The following is an 11,810-nucleotide window of genomic DNA, read 5'->3' as shown; positions in this document are numbered from 1 at the left end:
CTAGAGGGAGGTTCCAGATCCGCTGGTAGGAGAAGCTTTCATCTCCCCAAAACAAACAGTGTCCAGCAGTTTGCCCTCATCTAGCAGCAGTTTACCATCTGACGACGTAGAGATGGAAGAGTTACAGAGCCTCACACCTCTGACGACCAACCCTACCCTGGTAATTTGCTGTGTAACTACAGTAGTCTTGCTCAAGTGTGTGTGTGTGTGTGTGTGTGTGTGTGTGTGTGTGTGTGTGTGTGTGTGTGTGTATGTGTGTGTGTGTGTGTGTGTGTGTGTGTGTGTATGTGTGTGTGTGTGTGTGTGTGTGTGTGTGTGTGTGTGTGTGCGTGTGTGTGTGTGTGGAGGGATCATTAACAAAAAAACATTTGGTTGCATTTTGTCTCATTCTTTAGAGCTCTTGCAAGGAATTTACACCTACTAGAAAGTGTTTAAGCACTTAGCCACATCCAGCTTGTCTGTAAAGAGAGAATCTCCAGATTTTATGCTGAGCTCAGGGAAAGCTCTCTCTCTTATTCACCCCAGCTGACCATCAGACCAGAATCCAGCTTTGATATCTGTATACTTTTGTACTTTAAATAAATCGTCTTAAACTCAGAATTGATTCTTTGATTCATAACCAACAAAGGAAATTAACTTCATAAGCAGGTGAGTCATCATAACATCACAGCCACCATCAGTGAAATCTTCCATGAGAACAAGGTGTGTGTGTGTATGTGAGTGTGTGTGTGTGTGTGTGTGTGTGTATGAGCATGTGTGTGTCTAGCGGTTAGCTAGTGAGCACCTTGGTGTTTCTGACCACCCGTCCTTTGATGCTGTGTGAGCAGCTTGTTACACCTGCAGACCCTGAGGGGAAGGAGCAATATGATTATGATATGAGGGGAATGTACATCAACACACACACACACACACAGCACATTCACCCTCACACACACACTCACGCTCATACACACTGACATACAGACACTCACGTGCACACACGCACACGCAGACACACACACACTCACGCTCATACACACACACTCACATACACACTCGCGCTCTCTCTCACACATGCACACACACACACACAAAAAATCTGTAACCTGAATAAAGAAAGGAGAGAGGAGCTCAGAGGAGCTTCGCTTCAGCAATGTTCCGACAAAACCCTTTCATGTCAAGATTCACCTGAACTCTCTCTCCCTCTCCAATCACTCTCTCCCTCCCTCCATCTCTCCTTCACTCTCTCACCCTCTCCTTCATTGTCTCCCCCACTCCTTCACTTTTTCTCTCCCTCCCTCCCTCCCTCCTTCACTCTCCCTCCCTCCGTCTCTCCTTCACTGTCTCTCCCTCCCTGCTCCACACACACACACGTACACGTACACGTACACACACACACGCCTCTGCAGCTCTGCTCTCTCCTCTGACAGTGTGTGCAGGGTGAGGCTGAGGAAGAAGACCTCCAGTACTTTAAGAGGCAAGGACGCGTAGGGATGCGCAAGGACGGGTTTATCTGTCCTCCAGACTGGAAGGGTGGAGGATCTGGGACACACTGGGATAGAATGGATTCTGTTCTCTCCCTCCCTATTGCCGACACCCACAACAACCACTCACTCACTCTCTCACACAGGCACACACACTCTCACATACACTCTCTCTCACACAGGCACACACACTCTCACATACACTCACTCTCACACAGGCACACACTCTCACACACACACACATTTGTGAGGCTATTAGGACTACACACACCACTTGATCTCTTGGCTCTCTCACACAGGCTTTCAAGGCTATTAAACACACTTCCTTTTTTATACACTCTCTCTCTCGCTTACTCACATACTGTAGCGTACATCTCTCACACTTCCTCACTAACCCCATAAGCACACACACACACGCACACATCTCCCTGCTGAAGCTGTGTATACAGTAATCTGTGAGATGTGAGCTCTTTAACGAGCCCGCTCTTAACTCCCCTCCATCCTAAAACTACACTCACACACACAGAATTAAATACAAAGTTGAAGTTAATAGTCTTTCTGTCTACTTCATCCAAGACTCCCAACTGCTCTTGACACACAGTAATCCCCAAAACATAATTCCAGGGCATAAAGTGGGAAAAAATCCTGTGCCTGAAACCAATTCTTGGGGAGGGGGGTCACAGTTTGAGATATTGGGAGAGCGGGTACAGAAGACAGCTTCTTGTCTCAATGTTTAAATGCATTAATACTATTTTATAGTCAATACAAAATATATGTCTCAATGTTAAAATGCATTAATACTTTAAATGAATGTGCAACAATACTATGTGCAATATGACAACCCTTGTGTACATAAGGTTCAGATATAGGAAAAGTTAGGATATTTATAGCATAGCATAGAGTACAGCACAGTGTTTTATTGTATAGTATAGTAGTATAGTAGATAGTGTACATTGCCTTTATTTATGTAAACCAGCTCTTTTCCCTTTTTTATTTTACCCTTGGCCCTCGTGTTTTTAGTCTTTTTCCAAGCACCATTTCGTTGTATGGTACCTGTACTGTATTAATGACAATAAAGACCATTCATTCATTCATTCATAATACTGTTTTATACTCAATACAAAATAAAATAATATATTTAGATGTCTTTAAAAGGCCAAACTGATTGCATCACTTATTAAGCCACTATCACTATAACAATACAGAATAAAATATATACATGTCTTTAAAAGAACAAACTGATTACTTATTAAGCCACTATCACTTATATTCTCCTTCTTGGCACCACGTCCCATAAGGCTTCCCGTCACTACTCAAGGTTTTTCCTGGCTCAAAATGAGGCGGAGGTGGTACCAGTGGTGTTTGACATCGGGGGGGACCCATGAAGCGGGGCTGTCTGGGGGTCCTTAAACGAGCATAAAACACTTAATTTCTTGCATTCTGGTGAATTGATATGCACCAATTTGTGCCCTTTCTGCATCAATTTATTGTGGAAATGTCATTATATATGTAAAGGAAAAAACAATATTCAGGCACCAGATGACCATTCAAAATATAATGTAATATAATGCAATATAAGGCTCTCATGCATTCTGTATGTATTCTCCTTGAGCAGTCAACATCAACTATCAGCTGTTTCGCTAGCAAAAACGAAAGCTAACTTATTTGTAAAACAGCGCCCCCGCCACCACGTCGGCGCAATGCCGCAATTGCAGTTAAATACGACTGTCAAGAGTTTTGTCGAGAGCTGGAGGCGGCTATGACGGAGGCGGCCGCCTCATAGTTCTCTATGCAGGAAAAACCCTGCTACTCTCCTCTATCCATGCCCAGCGCCATTTATTCCTTACTCCTCGTTCTAGTATAGCTGTGTCTTCGCCAGGTTTAAGAAACTTGGCTTCCATTTTAATAGACTCTTACTAAAGTTAGCGAGATAGCGGGCTGCTAAAAGCGAACGTCTATAAAGCTAACATTACACTCATTCAAACTTCTTAAGGCCCGCCCCACTACTCTGCCTCCGATTGGCTAGAAGTCGTTGGTTGGCTTGAGCAATGTGATACCATTGGTAGGCGGAACTGTCTCTTTGCTGAAGATGACTCTTTAAATTACGATGTAAACAAATACCATGTGATTTTATTTTATTTTTTGCTAAAAATTCCCCCGCGCCGGAAATCCGGCACCATGCCGGAGAACTTTAAGCCCTGTAATTCTCCCCATGTATCTCCACCACACACACCCACACCCACACCCACAGGCACAACCTGCATTTCATGTGTTTATTGAATTCAACATGATCTCAGCAACAGTTAAAAAAAAATCCCAGTGAACCATCCACAGTCAATCTTAATCAGGGGAGGCTGGCGGAGGTAGAAATTGGAGGACGGGCTCACTGTGATGCACAGAACACAACCATCTGACACCATCCCTCACAATGAGCCGGTCCTCCGATTTCTAACCCCGCCAGCCTCCCCTTGTTTTAACACAGTAGAAACAGAGGTGGAGGAGGCTCCAAAACAAGAAATAACAAGTGTTATAACAGTTACAACAGTGTTCAGTTCATACAGCTGCAGTACAGACACACTATGGTGGTGTGTGTTTGAAGCGCTGGTACTTAATCATCCTGTCTCCCTCCGGTGTGTGAGGCTGTGTGGCTGAGATTATTCTGCCCAGAAGAACAAACAGTAAACCATCTCCCTGAACACAACATATTAAAATGCTAAAATGGCCTCCTGTTCAAATCCAAATGACCCAAGCAAAGTCAAAATAACTAACTAGGCACATGAGGGAACAAGTCCACCCCGCCTCCTGAGATGTAGTAGGTGTAATGAGCGGTGGTTCAGAGGACACCAACCTCCTACCCCCTCTCCCAACCCCCCTCTCTCCTGAGATGGTGTAATGGGTAGTGGACCAGAGGTAATCAACTAACAGGAACATTGTCTAAATTAAATCAACTAGGTACAAAAAACTGAAGGCGGTATCTCTCTTCTTTTCTTCCGCCCCTCCCTTCTCCTCCTCTTCTCTCTCAGGCGGTGGTGATGGGACAGGCCAGACTGAATCTGAGGGTACGATCAATTATCAATGCTTTCACAGTATTATGAACGAGTTAATAGTGTTATCAATAAATGTGTAGTGTTATATCAACACGTTCAGCGCAATCAATAAATGTAGTGTTATCAAAACGTTCACAGTGTTATCAATAAGTTTAGTGTTATCAATAGTGTTATGAACAAGTTAATAGTGTTATCAATAATTAAACAGTGCTATCAATAAGTTCACAGTGAAATATTCATGTTCATCAAATGCCTTTCCTCAGCTCTGTGAGAGGATCTGGAATATTTCATACTTCAGATTTTCTTCTTTTCCAACAATGTGGAAGAGTGTGAGATCAGCAGCCCTGCTCCCCACTGGGCATGAATAACCATCTGTCTTATTAAGCTGAATATGTGTGTGTGTGTGTGTGTGTGTGTGTGTGTGTGTGTGTGTGTGTGTGTGTGTGTTTAAAGAACTGAAGCTCAGCATGAAGTATCATGTTCTTGTATTAAGTCCTGGTGCTGAGGTTGCTCTAGTGGGACCGATCAGAGGAACTCTGTCTGGGTGAATAAAACCCATCTGATCTTGTGTGTGTGTGTGTGTGTGTGTCTAATCTGATTTTTTTGTATCTTAACTTCTAAGAAGTCAAGCTGAAGATCAAGAAAAGGCTGACTAGTGTTAACAGTGTTCAAGTACTATTCTCCTCTGTGTGTGTATGTGTGTGTGTGTGTGTGTGTGTGTGTGTGTGTGTGTGTGTGTGTGTGTGTGTATGTGTGTGTGTGTGTGTGTGTGTGTGTGTGTTTGTGTGAGTGAGCGAGTGCAGTGTTCTCCCCAGAGAATGGACAAGTGGCACTGTGCCACACTGTGAACATGGCGGCACCACTATGTCAACACAAGTTAAACTACGTTATCAAAGTTCCAAACGTAAAGTCTAACAAGCTTCAGCCATGTTTAAGATCCAAGGGGGTTTGGTGCTCAGCAGAGGACATAACAGCAAATATAACAGCAAAACTATTACCTGGGCACTTCCATTAGACTACCCAAAGCGAGACACCGAAGCACTCATACAATCTGCTGTTTATTGCAGAAGAAAAGGGTGACTAACAAAAAAAGGTTTTGACTTGCGTCTTCCTCAGAGTCAATAACAGAACAGAGATATGGCATGGCCATGGCAGAGCCTTGTGATTGGATGTAGTAAGAACCTGCATATTGGTTAGAGTGAGTAGAAATGCATTAGGTGGAAGAAAAACTTCAGGGCGCTTCTCAAGAAGGTATTCTTCCACCTAATGAATGTCTACTCTCTCTAAAAGAGATGGCCCTCAAAACTAACTTCTTCCAATATGCAGGTTCTTACGACATCCAATCACAGAGCGCTGTCATGGGCGCAGGGTTTGCACCTAACTATACTAACCTCTTCATGGGTCATTGGGAAGAAAGGTTGATCAATTCCACCCATGTCATTTACATGCTGAAGTGCCCTTGTGATCGAGTCTACGTGGGTCAGACCAAGCGAGCACTCAAAGTGAGAATTGGAGAGGACGAAAACGCCATACGCAATAAAAATCTGGATTATGCTATGGCACGTCACTACGCTGAAGCAAACCACGGCTCGGTCTCCTCCCTCGAATTTATAGGCATAGAACAGGTTAAGCCATCCCCAAGGGGAGGCGACATGATCATTAACTACTACGCAGGGAAGCCTTTTGGATATACACTCAGCTGCAAGCTGCTTCTGGTGGAGTAAATGACCAACCAAGCCTCTCCTGTTTCCTATAATGATCCTTAGTCTACTATGTACTGTACTGTGAGAATAAATATCCAGAACATGTCAATATTTGTAAATATTAATATATTGTTTTTGCTATAGACCTACATAATTTATGACTGCTGTTTGAGATAATTGTGATGAGTCCCATTATTTATTCATATACATACATAATTATTTCTATCTTTGAAAATGGCTGACAATTATCCAATTATGTGGGTGGAGGATATACCCCCCCCTTTCCTCTGTTGTTGACTCTGGGAAGACGCAGGTCAAAATGTCAGTCACCCTGTTCCTCTGCAATAAACAAGCAGTGTGTGAGTGTATGAGTGCGCCGGTGTCTTGCTTTGCGTAGTGTAATGGAAGTGCCCAGGTAATAGTTTTGAAGTTTAACTACATATTTAGTAATGATAGAGTAACTATCTTTATTAAACTACATATTTAGTAATGACAGAGTAACTGTCTTCATTAAACTACATATTTAGTAATGACAGAGTAACTGTCTTTATTAAACTATATATTTAGTCACAACATTGTTGTTAAAAACAAAAGCTAAAGCGTTGTGATGTTCCTCAGTGAAGGCAGAGTTTTAGCTGGTTGTGATGTTCCTCAGTGAAGGCAGAGTTTTAGCTGGTATTTTTTGCACATGTTGACATGAATAAACGAGAGTCTGGTTTTGATGATGCAATCGAGCGCCACGCTGTTCAAACATCCTGGGTAGAACCCTGCTTGTGTGTGTGTGTGTGTGTGTGTGTGTGTGTGTGTGTGTGTGTGTACCTGTGGTGCGGGGTCAGAAGAACCCTGACTGGCTGGGGATGAAGAGCCTCTGGGGTGTCTGTGCGGTCAGGGGGAGAGGGCGGGAGAGGGGGGAGAGAGGGTAGGCGGGGTAGGTGTAGGCTCGACAGCCGCACGCTAGAAGGCCGGTGCTGGTCGGAGGGGGAGACAAGCTCCCAGGAGACCCCTCGTTCAGGAAGGAATAATCTGGAACGGAGAGAGAGAGAGAGAGAGAGAGAGAGAGAGAAGAGGAGGAGAGAGAAGAGGAGAGGAGGAGAGAGAAGAGGAGAGAGAGAGAAGAGGAGAGGAGGAGAGAGAAGGGGAGAGAGAAGAGGAAAGGAGAGAGAGAAGAGGAGGAGATAGAGAGAGAGAAGAGGAGGAGAGAGAAGAGGAGAGGAGAGAGAGAGAAGAGGAGAGGAGGAGAGAGAAGGGGAGAGAGAAGAGGAAAGGAGAGAGAGAAGAGGAGGAGATAGAGAGAGAGAAGAGGAGAGGAGGAGAGAAAAGAGGAGAGAGAGAGGAGAGGAGAGGAGGAGAGAGAAGGGGAGAGAAGAGGAAAGGAGAGAGAGAAGAGGAGGAGATAGAGAGAGAGAAGAGGAGAGGAGGAGAGAAAAGAGGAGAGAGAGAGAAGAGGAGAGGAGAGAAAGAGAAGAGGAGGAGAGAGAGAGAGAGGAGGAGAGAAAATAGGAGAGAGAGAGAAGAGGAGAGGAGAGGAGAGAGGAGAGGAGAGAGAGAGAAGAGGAGGAGAGAGAGAGAGAAGAGGGGGGGGGAGAGATGGGGAGAGAGAGAGAAGAGGAGGGGAGAGAAGAGGAGAGGAGAGGAGAGAAAGAGAGAAGAGGAGGAGAGAGAGAAAAGAGGAGAGAGAGAGAGAGAAGAGGAAGAGAGAGAGAAGAGGGGGGAGAGAAGAGGAGGGGAGAGAGAGAGAGAGAAGAGGGGAGAGAGAGAAGAGGGGGAGAGGAGAGGAAAGGTCAATAAACAGGTAGTTGAGCGGAGTGTTTGATCTGAGTGTGTCTGATCGTGTTGACACAGTGTGTTGGCTCAGTGTCTCTCACTCAACCAGGTTGTGTGTGTGTGTGTGTCAGGGTTTCCGTTAGAAAAAATTGGTGCTGGTCAACGTGTCCGGAAAGATTTCAATGTGTCGGACAAACGGGAGAAATTACGGTCATCATATTCAAATATAATATAGGTGTTTATCGCGGTGATTAGCTGTTGTATAGCCTATATATGCCATTTAATGTCTATTTCTCATCCGATACGATTAGATGCGAACTATATAATAATATAGGCTTTCATGATTCGCATGCGCTACTGTCCAGGGCTGCACGCGCGCCACACTGGGCCTAGTCACCTTTGCTACTTTGAATTACGACTGTAGGCTAAGATGTTTATTTCAATTGCATTAATGGGATTTGAGGATGTAATTGGTAATTTTAAGTATGCCTAGTTTAGCTTTTGATGTCTATTTGAACGGACTGCATCGATCGATCAATGAACGGACTCCACATTACGTTAACTGAAGTGTGTTAAATAGTTTCACGACAGTAATGTAAGTTTTCTATATTCTCTTTCCAGTTTTACCCTTTTTATCAATAAAACAACGTCATTTCTATAACCACGATTCGCTGATTGGGAAGGCATTAAGTCTAGCTGCCTGTCAAATCATACTTACTCGGACTCGGGAGTAGAGAATGGGGAGGATGTATCGGGGGGATACACACCCGAGGACTATTTCAATTTAGTGGCACAAATTAAACTCTAACACTATAGATAGACTAAATTGAACTAAGATGATGGACACCGACTGAATAACTGAGTGGGGGGAAGACAGATCTCAAATGTGGAACAATTATAACATTTAATACATAAAGATAAAACATACACAAATATATAACATTGATATCCCTAAACTCAAATGTAGTGTGGTATTGTCAACCTAATCTAATCAATCCTAATCTAATGGTACCAGTAGCCCAGGTTGTCGATAGTAGCGCACGTGGAGATGGACGAATGTAGAGGAGGAAAGTTCAATGGAAACTCCCGGAGTAGAAGAGCCAGGGGGAGTAGAAGAGGTAGCCAGGGGGAATAGAAGAGGTAGCCAGGGGGAGTAGAAGAGGTAGCCAGGGGGAGTAGAAGAGGTAGCCAGGGGGAGTAGAAGAGGTAGCCAGGGGGAGTAGAAGAGGTAGCCAGGGGGATGTTGTACTCTGAATCTCCCGACTCAGGGCTGGAACGGGCACGGCAGGCTCAATCAATGAACGGGGTTGAGATGGCTAGAGTCCTTTACTAGCCGCATCTCACGGCCCTCTGTGGTCATTCACTGTGCTCTAGCACATCCAAAACACGCAGAACAATAACCTTGACTCCGGTCACTGCAGTGGTTTTATTTAGACTAGATCAAACTAAATTAACGGACGAATTTCTCCCTCACAACTACTCCCGAAAGGTACCTTCACTCTCCGCAAGCAATAAACTACTCGCGCCGTTGAGAGACAGGGTTGCCAGATGGGGCGGGTTACCGCCGAATGGGCTATTGGGTTTAGCGGACTAGTTAGGCTGTAAATTGTCAATCCCATCTGGCAACCCTGCCTCTGTTGTTCATCGCGTAGGCTAGTCTACACATTAATAATAAAAGAAAAAATATAGCCTATATATTCGTCTTTTTTAATGTAGAAGGAATCAGAATATGTGACAAATTAATTTTTGCAAATTGTATTCAAATTGTGCTTAAAGGGAATTATTTTCACCGGACATTATGACCGAAGAGGTTTAAATATGTCGGACTTCAACAGATTTTACCGGACAAAGACCAGTAATTACCGGTTAACGGAAACCCAGGTGTGTGTGTGTGTGTGTGTGTGTGTGTGTGTGTGCGTGTGTTAGTGGTGTACAGAGACATCATTATCTGTATCCGTATCTGTTCAACCTACAACATTATCTGTATCTGTATCTGTTCAACCTACAAAGTTATCTGTATCTGTATCTGTATTCGGATAGAAGACCAGAAGTGGGCGTGGTTTATACCGGAAGTCAGATTCAATCAGGCAAATGTTGTAGCTTCTAATCTAATATTCATTGGCAATGCAATGTTTGTGCCTTCAATCAATATTGGTTCAATTCATATTGGTTTATAATTAACATCATCACCACATCATCATACTGTATGTTTTATCTCTCTCTTTTTATTTTTTTTAACTAAACTAAGCTTTGAATCCCACCACCACCCCTTTAACTGGGGGACGTTGAACAACCAGAAACTGAAAAAATAATAATTTGAAACTGAAAGATTCTGTTTTGCATTGGAAATATAAATGATTTACATTAAAAATATATAGAAAAATATCCTTCAGTTGAAGGGAATCATCTTAAATTCCAATGATGCTGCATTTGCGTTTCTTGAAGTGTTAACATTACTGCAGTTCGCAAGGGAAATGTGAATTACTACTTCCAATGCGAGAGTTTCGCATCGAGGCAGCGCTGACTTGGTGGGGACGGCTACTGAATAGTGATCACTTTTCCAAAATGTGTAGTAAATGAAACGACTAGTTAGTGGAATCAAAGTCCTATGTTGCAAACAGAATGGGCATTTTTATCTTGTGACCATTCACAATGATATGAATGGATCTGAAGAAAAATAATGGCTGACGAACAGACATGTCAATGGCTTTTTTCAGAATAATAACAAGCAACTTCGGGTAGAATCTGTATGTGTTTCCATCGCATTATATGTGCTTTCCTGAATAACTTATTTGTATTCGGGTACATCCCTAGTGTGTGTGTGTGTGTGTGTGTGTGTGTGTGTGTGTGTGTGTGTGTGTGTACGTGTGTGTGTGTGTACCCAGGTTCCGGAAGGCGTTCTGAGCGGCCAGCTCCTTGGCATCGTCCTGGACGCTGCACACCTTGTCAGGCATGAAGCTGCTCCTCGCTGGAGAGATCACCACCTAGTGGACAACACAGGCATCAACACACGGTGACCATCTCTCTCAGAGACACAGAGTCAGACAGACAGACAGACACAGACAGAGACAGACAGAGACAGATAGACACAGATAGACACAGACAGACAGACAGACAAAGACAGACACAGAGACAGACAGAGACAGACAGACAGACATACAGACAGACAGACAGAGAGACAGACTGTCATGAATGTCTCCTGAATAATTAAATTAGGCTAACATAACAATAATGCACAACAGAAAAAGGCATGCCGCTATATCTATGTTTATAAAGCTCTCACTGGCACAGCACCAGAATATCTGAAAGACCTTCTGCTAGCATATCAGCCCAATAGAGCTCTCAGGTCTTCTGACGCTGGCTTTCTCTGTGTACCACATGTACAAAAGAAGAGATTTGGTGAGGCTGCATTCTCATTTGATGCACCCAGATTGTGGAATGCACTGCCAGTGTACAATAGGGATGCCAACCTCAGCAAATATGTTCAAGTCAAGACTAAAAACCCATCTTTTTAATATTGCTTTTAAATGACTAAATAATTAAATTATGATTATATAATGATTAAATCATTTTGAGCTGCAACATTTGCAGGAAAATTGCTATACAAATAAAAGTTATTATTATTATTATTACTAAAACCGGTGCGGTGCACGCATGTACAGTATAGCTGTTCAGTCCAATTACAATGTTTACCAATAGTCTAGTTATAGCCTACCCGAAATAAAAACGGCCAAATACCGGTACACAAAAAATGTATAAAGGATTTGTTCGTTTTTTCTCTACTGTACTAATAGGCATCTTTAGCCACCGTGTCAATTAGAGCAGTAGCCTCG

General features: G+C 43.4%; 1 protein-coding gene across 1 annotated transcript in view; it reads right to left on the bottom strand.

Moving 5' to 3' along the window:
* LOC308164301 (putative RNA-binding protein 46) overlaps positions 1-11,810 on the bottom strand; it is a gene marked incomplete at both ends in the record, with an annotated part of 21,295 nt that continues 9,485 nt past the window's right edge. Inside the window, 2 exons of the mRNA XM_080538430.1 lie at positions 1-98; positions 10,859-10,961. Of these exons, the coding sequence (XP_080394556.1) occupies positions 1-98; positions 10,859-10,961 (201 nt within the window). The remainder of the gene's footprint in view (positions 99-10,858; positions 10,962-11,810) is intronic.

This window comes from Nansenia antarctica (genome assembly GCF_963989245.1).
Source record: "Nansenia antarctica genome assembly, chromosome: 8".
NCBI classification, from domain to species: domain Eukaryota; kingdom Metazoa; phylum Chordata; class Actinopteri; order Argentiniformes; family Microstomatidae; genus Nansenia; species Nansenia antarctica.
Note: the sequence above shows the minus strand (reverse complement) of the source record. Positions and strands in the feature narration are given on the sequence as shown.